A 21,470-nucleotide genomic window follows, 5' to 3' on the forward strand; every position below is an offset into this window, starting at 1 on the left:
TAAGCCCTGGAGATTGGGTTCTTGGGCTTTTAGAGAAAGGTAAATGGCCTCAAGGCAGTCAACCTAAAGGGGGTGGGGGGAACTCACTGATAGGGGACTTGAGGAGTTGGGAGGGGGCTGCTAGGAGGTTTTCCTAACTCAACATCCTAAGAACAGGAAGTGCGTGTTAAGACCTTGGGTTTGCTGTCATAGTGACTCGTGTTCAGTAAGTGCTTACTGCACATGCTGGCTGGCCTCTGTCTTGCCTGTTTACTAAGTCACCTGTTTTATACACACAAGGAAACTGGGGTTCAGGGAAATTAACAGAAGGGGCTGGAAATGTATCCAGCTGTGGAGTGCTTGCCTGTGTACGCGAGGCACCAGGTTGCACCTCTAGTTCATCGAAATTGGAAGGAAAAGATAATTTGTTTTGTTTTGAGACAGATCCCACACTGTAAGACAAAGACTGGTCTCAGACTCTTGAGAAACTTTCTGTAAAAGCCACCATCTTCTACCTCTTTTTTTTTTTTTTTTTTTTTTGTGTGTGTGTGTTGGGAGAAGGGAGGGGGTTTGAACTCACAGAGATCCGCCTGCCTCTGCCTCCCAAGTGCTGGGATTAAAGGTGTGCGCTATCACTGTCCGGCTCATCTTCTGCTTTTCTTAATCGTAAAATATATCATTTCAAAGGAAGAAAAAATAATGTAGATACAGTCTCAAAGATCTTACAGTAGAGCTAGAAAATACTCCTCAACAAATCAAACTGCATACCACCAGAAATTTAAAAGCAATAATAATTTTCCCATTTAATTCAAACCCAGAGGTAAGTGCAGGCAGTGCAATGGTATCCTCAGCTACACGCTGAGTTTGAGGTCAGCCTGGGCGGCATGAGACCCAGTCCCAGAAAAAGAAAATAGAAGTTTAAGAGGTGAATGGTGACATGTGGCTGTGATCTTAGTGCTTGGGAGGTGAAGGCGGGACAATCTACAGTTCGAGGCAAGCCTGGATTATACAGTGAGTTTCTGGTGAGACTGGCTTAGGTGTGGGACTCTGTCTCAAAACAAAAAAGAATTATCACAAAGGAAGGCACAAAGTCCCAAGGTAATGCTCTAGAAACCTAGCTAAGACTCTGGGTCAATGAGAACAGGATAGCACAGATATTACCAATAGGCAGACCGATCACAGAGCTCTACCCGGCTGCCAAGGGCATGCCATGATGTATGTATAAATCACTAAGGCAGATCTCTGAACCCTGAGCTGTCTTTTGTCACCAAAACACATCTGGATGTATGGGAAGAACCTCTAAAGGTTTCATTTACCTTTCAAACCCCAAGAAGTTTCATTTCAGTCTCCCTGAGACAAAGTGTGCTGTCATCTCCATCCCATCCCATCCCCGACCCCTTCCATCGCCCACTCCCCCTCCCATCACACCACAGTAGAGTAGGATGCCCCTGAAATTGTTTACATTAAGCAACAGATTGCTCTCACTTCACCTCTGACATCAGAAATCTCCCTTACGTGGGCTGGAGATGTGGCTCAGAGGTTAAGAGCATTGCCTGCTCTTCCAAAGGTCCTGAGTTCAATTCCCAGCAACCACATGGTGGCTCACAACCATCTGTAATGAGGTCTGGTGCCCTCTTCTGGCCTGCAGGCATACACACAGACAAAACATTGTATACATAATAAATAAATAAATATAAAAAAATCTTCCTTACGTAATGACTGTCGGCCCCAGGACTAGCCTTTTATTTTAGCCCATTTCAATTTCAAAACAGTCCAGTAAGGTCAATTTTACTTGCTAATAATTTTACAGGAGAGGGAGCTGGGGCCAGAGGAAGCTGCTGGAACCCACATCCACTAAAGCACACTTGCTGAGTTCATCTTTCCCCAGATGTCCAAAGCTAAAGTGCATCTTTCCACCCCCAGCCATTCCCTACTTCCTTAGAAAGATTCCCTCTGGTCTCACACACGGCACCATGAGCAGAGATGACAGACAGCGTAAACCATAGCTCCCCGTGGCCACTCTGACACTCACCACAGACTCCAATCTCCATTGCCTCTCTTCCTACCTGACCACTCCCAGTGACCTCTACCTATCAGCAGCCAGTGCCCAAAGTGCTAACGTCCAATGGGCTACACTAACCATTGAGACAGAAATGACATCATTTCCTATGGTTGCCTGGGCTACATTCTCTCGTCACCAGCACCGTCCCAAAGGTGGTTATTTACCTCTGCCTCTGCATGTATCCAACATGGCACATATGTGTGGAGAAATCTGTTTTCACGTGTGTTTTGCTCTTACTTTTTAACACAGTTCAATTTCTCTTGCTTTCAACGTGCTCACAGGAGGGAGTCAACTGGAGAATGACCGAGGAATGGTTCACACACTCCTTTTGCGATCACCACCAGTGACGTATTTCCAAGCTTGGTTCACATAACCTCCTCCACTAAGTTGTGAGCTCCTTTGGGCAAGTATTGGGAGAGAGCACATTATCGAATTCAGTTTGCTGCTAAGCATGCAGCTTCTTGTCTCAGTGAGCGGTATATGCATCTTTAAACGTTTAGACTGTCCGTGCCTTCGTTTACTTCTCTGTTCCACAACACTTTTGCCACAGATCAGGTTAGCAGGACAAAGTATGTATGCTGAAAAGATTTGTGAGGCTCTTAGAATGCAACAAGGGGTCCAGTAAGCGCTCAATAAATGTTAGTTATTGTGAACAGCATTGCCATAGACATATACTTAACATACACATTTCTATACACAGATGAATGAATGAATGAATGAATGAATGAATGAATGAACGAACGAATGAATGAATGAATGGACTTTTTCTATGGTACCCAAACCAGTTCAAATTCCTGGACCCAAGTTATCTTCCTATCACAGACTTCGTCATAAGAACCAGACCCTAAGCAAAAAAGAGCCTCTGGAAAGATGATGGGTGAACACCTATTCCCCCAACGTATACCTCCTGGAGGGGGATGTTGGAGACAGCACAGCAATAACCATATCTTACAGGCCACATGTTAACCAAGCTCCACTTTCTTACCCAGAGGAAAAAATGACACCTGACTTGTAGTCTGGGTCACGTGACTTTGGTCACGGCTTCCTCACCTCTACTATATAACATAGGTCACATATTAACCAAACCTGTTCCTCTGCAGTTCAGGATCCTCCCCACACACATCCTCAGAAGCCTTAGGAGTAGACACTTTGCTGTGCTGGGTAGGACCGAAGCCTCTTATCTGAGGCCTCTGCTGTGCTGTCTTGCCTAGCTGCCCACCAGCATTCTTGCCTGGAGGACACTTCCATTCAACATTTCTCCCTCAAACTCTCCTTCTGTCTTCCCTCCCCAAACCTAGCACCCACCAGCTACTTTGTGCTTTGGTTATATGAGGCGCTGGGATGGCAGTTTGCCCTTGGGGCTTCAGGTTCAAACTTGGCTCCCCACAGGAAGAGGTCTTCCCCCAAATCCACTGACAACCACAAAAAGATTTAAGGAAGCAAAACCACTGGACCTCCAGGCATGTTCAGACAGGCTCAAGAAAATATCCACATATGCTCATTGTTAGAAACAAAACAATCTCAGTCTCATGAAAAGGAACAAAGTAGCTGCTCAGTGCGGCCATTCTTGTGAATCAGGTGCACCAGAACCCAACCCCGCCTGGCAAAAAAATTGGGGGCAAAAACTTCCCTTGGCATTTCTTCTAATACAGGGAGTAACTGTGATTTTCCCATTGGCTGTTTTTAAAAGAATCAGCACAAAAGGAAGGAAAGAGGGAAGGGGTGGGCCACTCAAGTAGCTCAAGTTTAGAGAAGGCTGCAGGGCCTTTGTGTAAACAAAGGTTTCACCAGGTAAGGAAGAATTAAAATATTTGCATAAGGCTTTTACCAGGTGGAGAAGATGAAAGATTTGAATTTCATAACAGAGATAATATTTAAGGCTTCTGCCACCCTGACTAGGCTACCCTCCTAAGCAGTTCTGAGCAGTCACAGGGTATACGCACCACTGACCCAAAAGCCATTCCTGCGCCCTGATAAACGACTGCAGAGGGATCGTGGCAGCCTGCCTTTGGTGTGGTTGACATCCCAACATAAATCCAACAGCAGACTGTGTGACCTCATCCTGGGACCTGAGCCAGAGCTTTCCCCTGAGATCTCTGAAGTTATCAGATCTGGAAAGCATCTCACTTGCTTTCCATTTTAGCCACCCGCACCCCCCCCCACAAGCACCACCCCTTTTTTCTAACACAACCAAAGGCAGCACTGACCACAGGAGGCAAGGAGGTAAATATCAGAAATCACCCACACTCCATTACCCTAAACTGCCAGCCAGTGAATGAATATTGCATTTGTCGTAGGTTCAGTAGAAAGCAAACTGCTACTCTTGGGAAATGCCCCCTCTTCACCATGCTTTTAAATCTCTTCCTTTGGTCTTACATGAAATCCCAAGTCTTGAGTGCTATTCCTTGCTCTCCCTCGTCTTTTCTTCTTCAGCCCATTTCTAGCCATCAGCCACAGCGCAGCCAGCACGGGCTAAGTGTGGTCACCTGCCACTTCATAACCTGGTGCCTCCATCTTTCGGAGGCATCTGATCTCTACAGCCTCTTGCCACCCACACCCTCAGGAGCCCCTTAGTCTAGAGGCCTTTGGGCGCAGAAAGAAACGCAAAATCCTGAGAGTTAGATGCCCGCGGAGCAGAGGAGAGCCATAGCTCTCAGAAATCAGAGCTGTGGTACAGGGAACTCCTAGGCTTAAGAAAGGAAACAGTCAAGACAACTCATTACGTGTGTTAGATGCCTGTCGCACCCTCAAGTAAGAGCACAACCAAGGCTATCCTGTGATGGTTAAGGCCAACGGCTAACTAGACAGAATGGAGACTCACCTGGGAGATGGGCCTCTGGGGGTTACTGTGGTGCCATCAACTGAGCTGGGAAGATCTGCTCGGTAAGGGCGCCATATCCCATGGCTGGGTACCTGGGCTGCAGTGCAGGAATGGAGCCGAGCAGCAGCGGCGGGCCTTCATCACTGTTCGCTCTTTTATTGTAAATACAATCTGAGCAGAGGCGTCTAACTCCTGAGGCCTTCACTTCCCTGCTAGGATAGGCTATGTCCTTAAACTAGGAGCCAGAAGAAGCCCTTTCTCTCTTAAATTGCTTTACGCCCAAAGTAGATTATGGAAGATGAGAAATGGAATAAGGTGGATTTTAGTGCCAAAGGGAACGAGCTGCTTAGGAGCCCAGCGGTATGAGTAAGGCCAACACCATAGTTCTCTATTCCTACGGTGCATCTGGGTATCACTGTGTCCGGAATGGGAGGATTAGGCATGGCGGGCGGGGGGGTGTCAGGAGGTGGACAATTTATTAGCTGTTTCATAGGCAATCAATAAATAATATTTCAACTAAATTCTATGTTTTCCCACTGGTTATCTTTAGGAAAGCACAGACTGATGCCAAAAGCTTCCTCTCTGCTCACGACGCCTCCTTTAGAGCATGTCTCATATGTCCACGTGTTGGGGCAGCTGGCCCAATCCCTGCGTTCAGGGGCGTGGCTGCCCCAGCGGAGTAGCATTCCCCTTAAATAGGATCGGGGCGCCGGAAGGAGCCCCGTTCTTTGCTCTCCCCCGCGTACCTTCTGCTCCGCTGGACCCTTGGTTCTGTAAGTTCCCTTATCTCCCCTTGTATTAAAACTGAGTAATTATAAAAGGACTATCGTGGTTATTTCCTAACCCCTCCGACCGCTGGCAGCGGGCACATCCACGGACAAATTTAGGAGGGCAGAACAGAGGGAGGCCACCATGACAACCACACAGCACTGAAGAATCCAATCAGTTAATGTTTCAGGATCTACCCGTCAAACACTGACAGCTAGCTATCAATGTAAGAAGTTACTTTGCCAAATGGATTCTTTCACCTTTGTATCTGAGACTCGGAAGCCGGCACTGCCGGGCTGCCCTGGAACGTTTCCAGGTTCTTATTCCAGCCTTGTGCGTTGAGTTTTGCTTCTAAAAGACAGCAATGAGGGCTCGGCTACTGCCTACTGAGTCCGCTTTTAAGAACTGCTGCGTTTTCTCTGCAAAGAAGCTTCTGTTGTTTACACCGCATTAGTTTATTTTCAGTTTTCCCCCCTTTTTTCTTCTCCATTTTAAATTCTCGCTCTCCACGGTGGGCCTCAATGCTCAGGAAATATACATACAAATGTCCCCCCAGACAGATGGGTAAGCACTGTTTCCTCCAGTCCTCACTTGACATAACTTCACCCTCTGCAGGGCTATTACAGTCCCCTACAGTGGACACCTCTCTGACTCAGTCAGCAGTACGTGGGTCTGTAAGCCGGGGCTACTGACAATACAGCCAAGCAACTTTTCCCATAATCCCCTTCCTAATGCATACATTACATAAACCCAGAAAAATTACAACCAGCAGCAAAATAAAACTCATTCGGTCCCTTTTTGAAAATGCAGAGCCATATTTATATTCATACACTCCACCCCTCCACACTCACCCTTCCAGCCCACACCCCTATCTAAGAAAGAGAAGCACCTGTTCTATAAGTCAGAGTCCACACTCTGAAGATGTTTCTAGGTCGTTGACCTTTCTACTTTTGTGTATTACTCTGAGGAACAGAGGAACCCTGAAAGTTTAACATGTATTTCATAAATATTTACTGCAATGGATAACTGTCCTTTAATTCTTTCAGAAAAGAAGGGGGGCTAGCTGGTAAAGGCTCTTGCTGTGCTGTGTAAACCTTTTAATTTCTGGAACCCATGTGGAAGGAGAGAACTGACTCCCCAAAACTGTCCCCTGACATGGAGTTGTCTCATACACTAGGACATATGCATGCACACACAAATAATAATAATAATAGTTAGAAATGATAATAGCAACAACAATAAGGTAAGTATTGTGACTATTCTAATTTTATAATTAAGGAAATTAGAGAGAGCCACTAAATAATTTGCCTAAGACCACATTGCTAGAAGGTCAAAGCAAGGCCTACACCATCAGCATCACACTTGTAGTGGGGCTGGCCTCCTTGATTTCAATTTTAACAGATACATAAAGGTTGTCACTTCCATATTCTGTGTCCTAAGAGTGACCTTATGAAGGGCTAGACCCACGGGAGTTCAATACAGAAAGAGTGGCTAAAGAAATGAGTGGACACACTCTGGAGATGCCTTTGCCTATGACATTCTCCTTGCATTAAGGCCAGAAACAGGACTGGGGCAGGTTGCCTCTGAATTGTGGCTGGTCCAGTATCTAGCTGTTGATCCACCAGCCCGCCTGCTTTCAGTTAGCTGAGAAGATTCCATCTCCTGAGCAGAGTACATGCCCGGGTGGGGGTAGGTGATGTCAAGGCCATCAATATTTACATCTCCTGAACCTGAAGGTCAGTTCAAAAGGGCACCAGTAATTTATGGGGCTGTAGCAGTCACCTAGGGCAGATGCAAAAGAAGGAAGAGCCTGGAACTCTTCCCATTTCCCCTTTACGCTTTCTAATACAAGAAGTTGCTGCCAACCGCTGGGGCATTCCAAAGTGAAAGGTGAACTTGATATTTTTAACCGAAAAAAAAATCACTTGCAGAACTCAGTTTTCAGGAATCTCACGCTATCAATGAGAAACCCTTCGAAGACTCCCTCAAATGAGACAGTGCGGGGGATCCTCTGACGGCAATCGCAGAGGGCACACAGGCACTGTAGATGGAGAACGGTTCTGGCATTGCGTGCTGAAGTTACGGTTTAAAGTTGAAAATGAAGCCCAAAAGCCTACACTTAGCATCCCTGGTTATGAAACACACCCCCTTGAGCACTGTCAAATGTTCTCCTGCATTGGCTTGCTTGCAACACACACACACACACGCACACGCACACAGAAAAAAAAAGGGCCAGCTAAATCCTTTAGGCTAAATACACACAGCAAAGTTCTGAGTCCTTCTTTTAGTGCGGGAGAGGTAACCAGGGCTTTGTGGATGCTTAGCCAAAGATCTAAGCCCAGGACAAAAAATACCCACTTGATCCTTACCACCGCCCCGACATAGACACTTTACCAACTCAAAACTGGAATGTGTATACGCAAACAAAATGAAAAGACTGGAAGAAACTGGACAGGAGGGCCAAGTATTAGCTTGCACAGAACACTCGCTTGCTCTTTCGTCCTAGCTTGTTGAGTCTCTGGCTTTTGTGAATAGAGAAGCTTTGTTCTGCAATACATCAACTAAGTTTTTCTTGTTTGTTTTGCCCAGCAGCATTAAAAACATGAGAAAGCAAAGTGTGAAGGGGGATGAAGAACATTGCTCAGTTAAAAGAACGCTGCACTCTTGAGTGAAGCCCTGGGTTCAAGGCCCAGCACCACACAGAATGAGGACTGATGGCGCGCTGCACGCTGATAATATCGTGTTTGAGGGTCGAGGCAAGAGGATCCAAAGTTGAGCGTTCAGCTCAGCTAGTGAAGGAGGTGAAGCCAGCCTGGGCTACACGACTTCCTGTCTGAAAGAAAAGAAAGAGAGAAAGGGTGGAAGGCACACAACGAAAGCGTGTTCACAGACTTTAACAGGATGGGCAGACTAACCTTGGAGCAGACATCTTTTGGGGGGTACAGGGGTTGGAGATGGGCAAGTATGAAGACTTTTCTGCTTGTCGTTAAGAGGTACATCTGGAAGGTATCCCAAGCTGTGGTCTCCTTGTTGAAACCTGAGTTTTATCTTCCTGTTTTGACGAGGGCTGTCTTGAGGAAGGACCTGCTGTGTTATAAATTACCCCATAACTCACTCCCTTCAGTAACTCTGTGAGACAGGAAGGAAGTAAATCCTGGAGTCGTGCGTGTGTAGCCCTGAATCACACACGTGCATGCCTTCGAGGCAGCAAATCCCCATTGGCCGCTGGAGGCCGTCACTCATTCATACCTGGAACAGAGCACAGAACACAGGTACTTAGAAACACCATACCCAAAGAAAGGCATCTTCATAACAGAACACAGCCCCATGGTTCTCACCCCTCCTAATGCCATGAGCCTTTAATACAGTTCCTCATGCTGCAGTGACCCCCAACCATAAAATTATTTTTGTTGCTACTTCATAACTGTAATCTTGCTACCATTGTGAAAGGGCCATTGAACCCCCAAAGGGGTCTCAACCCACAGACTGGGAACTGCTGCCTTAGCTACATCTATGTATGCTATTGCTTAGCCATCAGCGCTCCTCTTCCCAACCAAGGGTTCCCCAGTGTGACAGAGGCTAATGTCACACTGCAAAGCTCTGAGAACACACGTCAGGATTCAGGACCCTGCCTAAGCTTTCTATACCAAACACGAACAGCATGTTAACCCACTTGGACATGATTTCAATTAGTCAAACTGACCTGAGTGTTAGTGACCAGATTTCCTTATCAGAAAGAGAACCGATGGGATATCTTAACATGCCACTAGCTCACAAAGCAAAAGTCAGGAGTCCAAACCCAGCACCGACCATGAAGAAAAACATCTCGAGGCTACCCTGTGTTTGGGGCTCATGTACCTACCCACCTACCCACTCTTCACATCATGGGCCAAAAGAAAAAGAGGCCTTCAAACAGTCTGAGTTTCTAAAGATTCTCACTGAAAGATGCAAACACCTATGTTGTTCATGTCAGGCCAATAGGTTTGGGTGGATTTCTCATTTGATACAAAACTGGTCTTTTAGGGAGAGTCTTTAACAAAACGGTGTTCTCTGTACTTTTAAGCACAGCTGAAAATGCTTGGGCCACAGAGATAAGACCATCTCCTGCCTCCCTTTTGCCAGAAAAATACCCACAGAAGGAGAGCAAAGGACAGAAAATATCTGCAGGCTCAACACAACTTCATCAGCAGCCCTGCCCTTCCCAACAGCCTGCCGGTTCATCAAGTTGGCCATCAGCTCGGGCTTGGGAGGACTCACCAGTACAGTGGTCTCCCAGCCTCTAGGTGAGACTTAGCAGTAGACCCTCAGGAAGGGTCTACACGTGAACGTTCCATACTCTAGCAGTATTTTGTAACTAATGCTCAGACTGGATAAAGAAACAGTACTTTTTAGGCAAAAAAAGAAAAAGAGCAGACTTTGGGGAAAAGTGAGGTATTAGGAAGTTTTGCCAATTGCTTTTCAACAAAATGACCACTTCAAAGTTTAGCGCCTACAATGGCAGAGAACAGAGACCTGAAAAACAATGACAGGACATATCTTTGACACAGCCTTTCAACGACTGTGATCACACATTGAAGATAAAAATTCTCTTTTAAATAAAAACCATTGTGGTATATTTAATAGAATAATATAATTAAAATAGCCTTTCAATAAAAGGATTGCTACTGTCCTTTTAAGCTTTTTTAAAAAATGATCACTGATTTTAAAGAGCTTTCTAATAAGATTATCTGTCCTACAAAATAGAGCCAAGAGCACTCTGACTGCATAGGAATGAACCGTGGTTGGCTTCACTTACAACAGAAGATGGTCCTATGGAGCTTGCAAAGCCAAGGCCTTAGACTTCCTCGATGTGCAGAGGAAGCAAGCGGAGAATGATGCCAGACGGAAGAGAAATCTCAGCTGGTAGAGGCCCCTGCCACTAAGCCTGAGCTCAGTCCTCCAGAGGCAAGCAAGAGAAGGAAGGCACCAACTCCCAGAAGTTTCCTCTGCCTTCCTTCCCGCATGCCTTCCCTGTAGCACCTGTGCCCACGCACATACACAGTAAATAAAATGTATATATTACAACATCTTGGCCTGAGTTTAAACACACACAAAATTAAGTTCCTGCTAACCAATACCATATTTAAAAACAAAACAAAAAAAACATGGATGTAACATATCTTTGGAATGCATCTCCATGAACACTCCACCCCCACAGCCTAGGCTTCCCAGGTGACTTCAGCTACACCTGTGCTGTGAATTACTATTTGGATGACAGATTTAAAAAAAAAAAAAAAAAAAAAAAAAAAAAAAAAAAAAAAAAAAAAAAAAAAAAAAAAAAACCCTTAAGTCACACTTGTGCAGTTTTGCCTTCAGTGTTAACCCTGAACAAACGGAAAGAAACCGGTCTTGTGAGCATCCCACTGGCCACCATGGAGGTCAGGAGATTGTTGACCCTAGACATGAAGAACAAGGCAATGTCCACGACAGACGTGGTGTCTGCCAGACATGGAGCCTTGTGCCACCCTATCCCTGCATTCCCAAGTCACTGAACTGTGAAGGCCTGGAAGACACCTTTAGCTAAAAACGGAAGTCTACACCTGCCTGTCAGACTGTGAAAGGAAGGATCTTTATAAAAACCCCAAGGGCTGGTGCTACCTAAAACAGCAAGCAGGACAGCCTCCACCTCCTCTCACTCCTCCTTTTCCTCTTTCTCTTCCTCCTCCTCCCTTTTCCTCTTCCTCTTCCTCCTCCCGCCTCCTCCTTTTAATGAAACACCAGCAAACCACATTCAAGGTCAGAAAAGTTCCCCTTGGCCAACTGAACTCTTCTACCATATTTTATCTTCAAAATTAAAAGGCAGAGAGTTAAAAGTAGTAGCCAAATTCTAGATTCCAATTTGAAAACTGGAAATTGGTGCAAGACATAGACCAAAATAAAGACAAGTCATCTACTGGCATTTAGAGAGATTTCTTTTGTCAAATACTGATTCACACACAGGGCAAAACAATGACTCATGACAGCAGACAGAGGACCATTCATGCCTTAGATATATCTTCAGCCATTCGGATGTGCAAGAGAGAAATTGCGAGGCCTGCCCAAAGTAGGGTTAAGAAATAACTGACCATGGCTAAAATAGTAAAGCCTCTAAAAGAGACATACAGCAAGGAGTGCAGTCAGCAAAATGTCACCAAATTACGCCCTTCGGTCTGCCTTGTCTTTAAAAGGCATGCCCTTCAGACACACATGCAGCCAGCACACAGCACAGCCAGGAAAACACTCCGCAACCAAAATGACAGCCTAGGAGTCTGTGGCACTTATAAAGGATGGTTTGAGATATAAGTTTCATTTCCCTTTCTAAATAAAATATCCACAGAAATGATCTCCTGACACATAGAATCACCCCAAAAGGGGTTGGTTAGCCAGGCATCAGGCCTACCATCCCTACACTCTGGTGGCTGAGGCAGGAGGATTGCTGCAAGGTTGAGGGTAGCGTTAGATGCTCATTAAGCAAGGTCAGTCATAGTTACAAACTGAGACCTGATGTCAAAAGTATTAAAAGAGATTTTAAACAAAATGACGCGCCGGTTTATTCTGATCCAAAACAGTGAACGGATCCACTAAGTCCAAAGTCCTTCCTCCCAGTCACCCACTGTCCACAGGGAAATAGGAAACTGGTTTTATTGATTTACCAGGAAATGACTCGCTCCCACATTAAAATCTTTCCCAAACAGTGAACCACATCTGCTCAGTTTCAAATGGGATGCAGCAGTCCTCCAACACAAACGTTTATTTGATTAATATTTTTGAGACAGAGTCTCCCTATGGATTCCAGGATGGCCTGAAACTCACTAGCTAGTCCAGGCTGGCCTCAAACATGGAGCACTCCTCGGTCATCCCAAATGCTTGGATTAGGGATATATATATATATGCCTAACCCTCCCCCAACTTTTAATTCCAAACTTTTAAAGACGTTGTTTGGAGGACAGAAGAAAACAATAACAGCTTCCAAAAACAACTGGATATTATGACAGAAGGAGAGACTATTTTTCGCTCAGATGTATATTAAATTCAAACCGGAAATCAAGGGCAGCCTGTTTAAACCTGAGGCACCAAGTGAATACTATTCGCCCATCCAGGGCTGTCTCTATGGAAGACTATTACAGACCGTGGGTGGATGTTTTATATCAATGCTGTAGACATGTATGTTTGTTCCGCCACTGATAGGAATGATTTGGGAATTGCGCAGGGAAGCATAAATACCTCTATACCTCCCTCTGTTTAGTTTTCAAACATTCTGGTTGCTGAAAAGTTAAAAGAGACAATTTGTTACTTCAGAGCCCTGGGTCCCTGTCTCTGAGAGCCGACTTGTCTCATCATGGGGCAGCAGCAGATTCAAAGCTAAGAAGAGGCATCGCCGTGCTGAAGGACGGAGCCCGCAGCTGTCTGCTCCTTCGGCACACTTGGCTCAGGAAACCTTGCTGAAGCATTTGGTCTGTCATCTAATTTGCCATTTTCCTGGGCTTGACACCAGGAAGAAGGCTGAACATTTGTTGTTGTCCATTTGTTGCGTCACAACAACTCAAGTCTTCCTCACCACATTGGAAGAACCTGGCCAGTCGAGAGGAGACAAAGACAGACACCGTCAAGCCTGTTCCTGCTTTCGCTAGAAATCAGTCTACCGCTGTGTTCTAATCACTCTAGCAAGCCATTCTTGTGTGTTCTTTTTGAAAAGTTGTCCTCACTAGCCATGAGTTCTTTAACACTCAAAAAAAAAATGGGACCTGGAGAAATGGCTCGATGGTTAAGAACACTGGTTGATCTTCCAAAGGACCCAGGTTCAATTCCCAGCACCCAGATGGCAGCACACAACTGTCTATAACTCCAGCTCCAGGGGATCTGACACCCTCACAGAGATACACATGCAGGCAAAACACCAATGCGCATAAAATAAAAATAAATAAGCTATTAAAAAATAAAAAAGAAAGGCTGGTGAGATGGCTCAGAGGTTAAGAGCACTGGCTCTTCTTCCAGAGGTCCTGAGTTTAATTCCCAGCAACCACATGGTGGCTCACAACCATCTGTACTGAGATCTGGTGCCCTCCTCTGGCGTGCGGGCATAAGTGGAGGCAGAATGTTGTATACATAATAAATAAAAAAAAATTGCTAAAAAATAAAAAAAAGAAAAGTTCAAAAGAGTTTAGATGGCAACTGGGGGGGATCCAAAATGACAGGACACTGCCCGCAAAATCTAAGCAATGGCGTAGCAATACTGAAAGGTGTGCCCAGCTAGACCTGGGCAATCTGCTGCGATCAGCTGCTTCCTTAGAAGTCACTGCGATAACCAAGGGCAGCTTCTGCAAGACCTTTTCCTCCTCCCCTCTTCTTTTCTTTTTTTTTAAAAATATTTATTTATTTATTATGTATACAATATTCTGTTTGTGTGTATACCTGCAGGCCAGAAGAGGGCACCAGACCCCATTACAGATGGTTGTGAGCCACCATGTGGTTGCTGGGAATTGAACTCAGGACCTTTGGAAGAGCAGGCAATGCTCTTAACCTCTGAGCCATCTCTCCAGCTGCCCCCCCCCTTCTTTTCTTTAGCCTTGTGTTTAATCCAGTAAAGACAGTGCATACGGCATCCAGTTCTTCACATAGTTGACTTAACATCAAGCTACTAAAGAAAACCTTGAGAAGACTTAGCTGGTAAATTCTCAAGACGGAAGGGTAAGTGTTGGCCATACTGTGCACTCTCGAGAAACCGAGCTGTCTGGAGGTTGAGCTCTTCTGGATCTCAAGAAACTCTTGGAGGGGATAGTGAGATCACCATCGTTGCCTGACAAGGAAGCCATCGTACCTTCCTGCCTTTCAGGCCCCAACTTTTAAAACTCCCCCACTCTGGTCCACCACTCCGCCAAGATTTCAGGCCGCCCCCGGGAAGGGACGTCGGGGTCGGGAGAGCTCGGAGAGGAGGAAGAGTGAAACCACAGTTGCAGCCATGGCTGGGAAACCCGTGCTTTACTACTACATTGGCCGGGGCAAAATGGAGTGCATCAGGTGGCTCCTGGCTGCAGCAGGGGTGGAGTTTGAAGAAAAGTTAATGGAAACTTCAGAAGATTTGGAAAAGTTAATAAAAGATGGGAGTTTGATGTTTCAACAACTGCCCATGGTGGAGATTGACGGGATGAGGCTGGTACAGAGCAGAGCCATTCTCAACTACATCGCCACCAAATACGACCTCTATGGAAAGGACGCGAAGGAGAGAGCCCTGATTGACATGTACACAGAGGGTATTTTAGATCTGACTGAGATGATGCTGCAAGTGGTAACGTGTTTCCCAGACCAAAGAGAAGCCAAGATCTCCTTGGCAAAAGAAAAAGCCAAAAGCCGGTACCTGCCTGCCTATGAACAGGTTTTGAAGAGCCACGGACAAGACTACCTTGTTGGGAACAGGCTGACCAGGGTGGACATTCACCTGCTGGAAGTTCTCCTCTATGTTGAAGAGCTTGACTCCAGCCTTCTGGACCCTTTCCCCCTGCTGAAGGCCCTGAAGAGCAGAATCAGCAGCCTGCCCAATGTGAAGAAGTTCCTGCAGCCTGGCAGCCAAAGAAAGCCTCCCTACGATGAGAAAATAATTGAAAAAGCAAAGGAGATTTTTAAGATTCAGCCAAGCTAAATTGACAGAGGCCACAGACACCAGCCTTTGAAGTTTTGCAAGCATGAGAAGTAAGTGTGCATCCTGGCTATTGTGAGATAATAAGGATGAACAAATCTAAAAAAAAAAAAAAAAAAAAAAAAAAAAAGAAACTCTTGGAACACAGTCAGTTTGATGCCTGGGCTGACATTCTGTAAGTGAAGAACTCCACTCTTGGGGTTGCCAGGTTAAGTACAGCTTCTTCCCCAAGAGGAATAGAAACAGCCATGTTTTAAAAGACTGAGGAAAAAACACGGCAAGACAATGCTGTGCTCTTCTCAACGTTCCCTAGTGGGGGAAGAAATAGCAACTAAAAAAGGCGAAGGCTGCAGGCCCAGGGACTTGATTGGCAACATTGGTGGAGGGACCACGCCCAGCCATCGGCTGAGCCTAAGCTTTGCACTGAGTCACAGCAGGACTTTTGCAAAGAGCTCCTCATCTGCCTAGAAGCCCCCAGTCCTCCAACATCACGACTCTTTATGACGTAAGCAAAGAAACTGCAGAGTGCAGACAAATGTTTCTGTGCCCAATACAATGGGAGGGAGGTACCTGGGCTTCCTATAGAATGCAAATCTTAAAAAGAAACTAATGAGAAACCCTTTCTTTCTTTATTCGAAAATAATTCAGTAAGGGCAACAGTCTTGTAGGTCATAAGTCTATGTCCTAGTGGAAGCAAGCTGTCCGTCCGTGTTTTCTCTGAATGCTATTCTGCCTCCACTGCAGGATGTATCCTCGCATCAGCTGTGACCAGCCACACCGCAGAGGAGGGAACTTGTCGCTTGCTTTGCGTATACCCATGGCCATGGGGCATCACTCACAATAACAATCACCAGGATGTGGCAGAAAGCCAAATGTCCATTACTAAATGGATGAACAAAATGTGGCAGGCATTTGATGTTATCCTACAATGCCAATGAGCCTTGTGGATGACAGGCTAAGATGAAGGAAGCCAGCTACTAAGATGTGTGTTGTGCTTCACACTCATGGGAAGCACTACAGCATCAAACACAGGGACCGAAGAGCAAAGGGGGGTGATGGGAGGAAGAGGGATCATGAATGGTTGTTCAGTTGTGTTCAGAATTTCCATATCCTGAGACCGGGTATACAAAGATACAAATATGCTTTGTGGTAATGAATTGTATACTTAGGATAATACATTTTGCATTTGGTGTCATGAAAAATAAATTTTAAAAAAAGAAGTTGGGAGTGGTGACTTATACCTGTAACCACAGCACTCAGGAGGCTGAGAAGAGACAATTGCTGTGAGTGCAGGGCCCAACCTGAATATAGTGAGTTCCAGGGCAGACTGAGCTACAGAGAGAGGCCATTCAGAGAGGGAGGTGGAGGGAAGATACAGATGGGGAGAAGAATCACCTAAACCAAATTTTAGTCAAAACTACCAAAACGGCATCTAATACTTTATATGCTAATAGAAAAATAAATATTTTCTTAAAATCACATACACATGCAAACAAGAGTAGCTTCTCTTTTAAATTATCATTGAATGTTCACAGTAGCTCTAAGACTTTGATCTGATAAGAATCTACTCCAAGTTGGGCATGGTGGTTCATGCCTTTAATTCCAGGGCTCAGGAGGGAGAAGCAGGTAAATCTCTGTGAGTTTGAGGCCAGCCTGATCTACAAAACAAGTTCCAGGAACTAGGGCTGTTACACAGAAAAACCCTGTCTTGAAAAACAAAACAAACAAAAAACAAAACAAACAAAAAGACTCTTCCCCTTATGGTGGTGTTAACTCATTTGAATCCCTCAAGTCATTCAGGCTGCCTTGTTTTAGAGACAGGGAAATTAAGGCCCAGAATGACTGAAGAATTTTTACAGGATGTACAGTTAGAAACTGGCAGTCGGTTCTGCAACTCACTCCTCTTCGCTTCTCTAATCCACCCTTTCTCCCAGAGAATCCTGGATTGGATGTCCGCTTCTTTCCTATCTTCTGCACCAGCCCCTGCAAACAGACTCCCCCCTCCCAGGACCACCGAAGGTTCCCAGAGGTCACCAATTAAGTCTGCCTGACTGTGACTCAGTTTGGTGAGCTTATCTGTACCTGCCTTCTCTGGGGCAGGTGATAGGGCTGATCCACCCTTTCCTTCTGGAAATTATCTCTTCCCTCCATTTTCCAGACACCATTTTCTCCTGATAATCCTTCTGTTTGGAATCTCCTTCCTATTACATTCTTAAGATTCTTATCTTCTTGCTCAATTCCCACCCAAACAATGAATGGCTAATCCATGACTGAAGGCTTGAAGTCAGATTTACCTTAAATTTCTTTCAGATGTTTACAGAGTTGTTCTGAAGCCTATAGTTAATAGGTAGTAGAACCTTCTGGAGCTGTGTCTTCAGGGAGGGTTTTTTCATAGCCTAGGACAAGTATTTGGCACAAAAGCAAATGCTAATATTCTATTAGTAAACACTAATTTTACTATTAGTGTAACTAAATTCTCAAGTGTGGAGCGACTTTTTCTTTAGATTCTACCAAGAAACTGCCACACTATTCAACTGCCATGATCAACCCAACATCAGTTAGGGATCACCCACTGGCTCCAGAAAATAGTAAAAACAGTAGGGACATTTCTTTCCCGCTGCTTCTTGTGCTCTCCCTGGCCCACAACAGATCTCCCTGCTTGGTGAGCACCCGCACATCCACACAAGACAACACCACTCCCCAGCTGTTAAATTTCAGCAAGCACTCTGCTCAAAGAGCATCTCACTCCAATAGGAAAGCATTAGGCGGCAATAGAACATTCCAATGATCTACTGTTTCTTGATCCAGTTGGCAGGAAGTCAGACACAGCCTTGCTTTGCCTTCTCAAGATTTACCCCATCTCACACAGGAACTCTCATAAAAGACACACCCACGAAGCTGGCTCCACATCTTCATTTTCCACTGAGTCCTCTGTTGAGGAGTGCATCCTCAAGTCTCCTTCTGATCTCTGACCTTGTCGATGCTCCCTATTAGAGCGATGCTCAGCATAATGGGATGTTAATAGGCTGTTATGATTTACTCTACAAAATCAATGGTGGAGATCCTGCTGGGGAAAATAAGCCACTTTGGTGGGCTCAGCTACATGGAGAGCGTTAGGTACCTGGTTCCCTGGGAATGAAAATTTATGCTGGGCAATTCTGAGCTCTCTTGAGCTGAATATTTTATGTGGATATTGAATCCAATCTCCACGCCCCCTTCCCCCATTTTAAATAGATGAGAAAATAAGGAAACAACTTTATCACCTTGTAATCTGGAAGGCATCTAAAATATCACACACTACCGAAAAGATAACATTTCAACAATGACTGATGGTAAATAGGCTACGAATCTGGGGAGGGAGCTGACTGGGACAAGACAGCACTATTGCTTTGCTTTGTTGGGCTTTTGCAAGTCTAGGAGCAATCAAGACTATATAATCGTAACTCACTGGTAGATCAAAATAAAATAGTCAAAGGAACATGGTGGAACTCAATTCAAGTTTTGATTAAGAATTACTTTTCAATGACTGGAAGGTCATTCTTTGATGATTGTTCACAAACGCTAGTTTGTGAAGTTGACCCAAGATCGAATTTTAGGATAGAGCAGATATTTTTAAAAGATCATCTTGCTTTGAAAGAATGAAAGAGTTTCTTCGAAACATCTGTGGATAACAAAAAAAAAATACTCATTTTATTCCAAGGTTGTCTAGGGTGGACCGTGTAGTTAGAGGTGGAAGGTCTTCCCATAGATTTGTTTGCTTATAGAACACACCTGAAAAATTACTACTTATAAGCCAGGAGGTTCCGCTTTCAGAGAGACAAGTAACTCAAGGTGAGCTGTTGGCAAGTGACTGTGACAGACCAGAAGGCAGCATGGGAAGGAGACAATCTTACTGCGAGGTGATTCTTATATGGTGATAGCAAAAGAACCAGTTGGTTCTCTTTATCAGTTTTATTATTATTTTTCAGTTCTCTACAATGAATCTTGTTCCAGGAACTAAGAATTCCCACAGTCTCTTGTGGGAACACTTTCCCTAGGGAGATATAAGCAAACATCTTCCTTCTCATAGAGAAGAGCACTGACCATAAACCAAAGTGCTTTGCTACTGAAGTCCAACTTGGAGAGGCAACAAGCTTCCTGGGATTCCTTACATGCATGCATGACAAGTTACTTACAGGAGCATGAATGACCCCATGCTACAAGACAACACACTACTCAGAATGGATGGACAACTCCATGAATGGAGTCTCCTCTTCAGTTAGGCCACCACAATCTGTAGCACCTCTAAGACCAGGAGGTCACATGCAATTAAGGCAGAATTGCTTATAACTGGCCAGGAGATGGGGAGGCAGCAGCTGGAATCTCAGATAAGGATCAAAGGACACTCCACCCAACTCCACCTTCTATGAGGGAATATTAAGAGTCAAGAGGTTCAGTCTCTAGGCCTCCTCGAGCGTTCACAGCTGCTCTGATGAAATGCTAGCTGCTGTGTTCAGACATCCCCCTACTCTAAAGGAAGGACACATTATACCAAATGTCACTCTCACTGTCACCTTGGTGAAGCTACTGCCCTCTCCCCAGGTCTCTTGGCACACTTACAATCCCCCCTGTTCAACTTGCTACACAACCGTCACTGTCTCTTTGCATTTCTTTCCACCTACTGGACAGTGAGGCCCTAAAGGTAATTATTTCTTAGTTATTAATATTTCTAAGCACCAACTGGGCAGTGCTGGCACATGCCTCTAAGCCTTTAATCCCAGCACTCCAGAGGCAGAGGCAAGGGGCTCTCTGTGAGTTCAACGCCAGTCTAGTCTACAGAGAGAGTTCCAGGACAGCCAAGGCTGCCCAGAGAAAACCCTGTCTCGAGAATAAAAACAAAATAAACAAACAAATAATAACAACAAAAGAAACCAAAGATCTCAAAGGACCTTCTAACATATGTAAATATGACAAAGTCTCTGCAGTTGTTGTTTAAGAAAAATCCATAGTGCACGTTTTACTAACCAGCCCCTGGTCCAGGCACTAGAATTATGGCCATGAACAAAATAAACAAAAACATCACTAGAGATGCCTAACTAGAGAGATGATGAGCATGAAAGGGCCAACAAAGTCTCCCATTGGTTGATTTGAGATTTTAACCAGGGAGACAAATATAAGGCATCTACACAGCCTGCTTTAACACATCTCTACCGGTGTCGTAAAAATTAAGCCCAAATCCACTTTGTTGCAAGTGTTCTAGAACTACAAGCTGACACATGATTTCTCTTTAGCAATGATCAGTCTGAAGAGATAGAAGACATACTTCTCTTTCTCACTACATCTGAACCCCAATGAGAATGTATTTGGGGGGGCAACCACAATTATCTTCCCAAGTAGAAAGTCATCCTGAAGCTGGTGTTTAACAGAAATCAATCCCCTGCACCCATTAATAGTAACAACTGAAACCTGTAATGTTTGTGTCTCTCCCAATCTTTTCATCTTAAATGAATTCTCTCATTTGTATCTTCACATCACATGGGAATGCGTGAATATTCCCTACACTCTGTTCTCTACAGACATGTAAGGGGATGCCCATAGAGTCTATGTAATGTGTCATTTTGTTCAATTGGTAAGTTACAAAGTCTAGCCTAACTCTAGAATTGGAAAGGCCAATATCAACAACGAACAGTCACCATAATTGCATTATACGATCTACATGAGGGATAGGATTGTAACCAGGAATTCCTGTAATCCAAGTATTCAGAAGGATCAAGAGTTCGAAGTCATCCTCAGCTATGTAGCAAGTTTGAGGCCAGCCTGAGCTACATGAGACATCATCAGCATCAGCATCACCATCATCATCACCATCATCACCACCACCATCATCATCACCACCACCATCATCATCACCACCACCATCATCATCACCACCACCATCATCATCACCACCACCATCATCACCACCACCATCATCATCACCACCACCATCATCACCACCACCATCATCATCACCACCACCATCATCATCACCACCACCATCATCACCACCACCATCATCATCACCATCATCATCACCACCACCATCATCATCACCATCACCACCACCATCATCATCATCATCATTATGAATAAGCAAAACTCTCTAATTATTATAATTCCTTGCAGCACTCTATGCCTCATCTACTCTACAACTTAGATATCCAGAGAAC

At 44.9% G+C, this 21,470-nt stretch overlaps 1 protein-coding gene across 1 annotated transcript; it reads left to right on the forward strand.

The window, feature by feature from the left end:
• The first annotated feature begins 14,592 nt into the window (after nt 1–14,592).
• On the forward strand, nt 14,593–15,348 carry LOC119817036 (glutathione S-transferase A2-like). Its single transcript, XM_038334198.1, has one exon. It carries the CDS (start codon nt 14,608–14,610, stop codon nt 15,283–15,285), a length of 678 nt encoding a protein of 225 aa, XP_038190126.1. The 5' UTR covers nt 14,593–14,607; the 3' UTR covers nt 15,286–15,348.
• The last annotated feature ends 6,122 nt before the right edge of the window (nt 15,349–21,470 follow it).

The sequence above is a fragment of the Arvicola amphibius genome, chromosome 6 (assembly GCF_903992535.2).
Source record: "Arvicola amphibius chromosome 6, mArvAmp1.2, whole genome shotgun sequence".
Classification (NCBI taxonomy): Eukaryota; Metazoa; Chordata; class Mammalia; order Rodentia; family Cricetidae; genus Arvicola; species Arvicola amphibius.

What these genes read in the sequence shown, in the direction of transcription:
- LOC119817036 (XM_038334198.1), top strand. Translation starts at nt 14,608, where the DNA reads ATGGCTGGGAAACCCGTGCTTTACTACTACATTGGCCGGGGCAAAATG.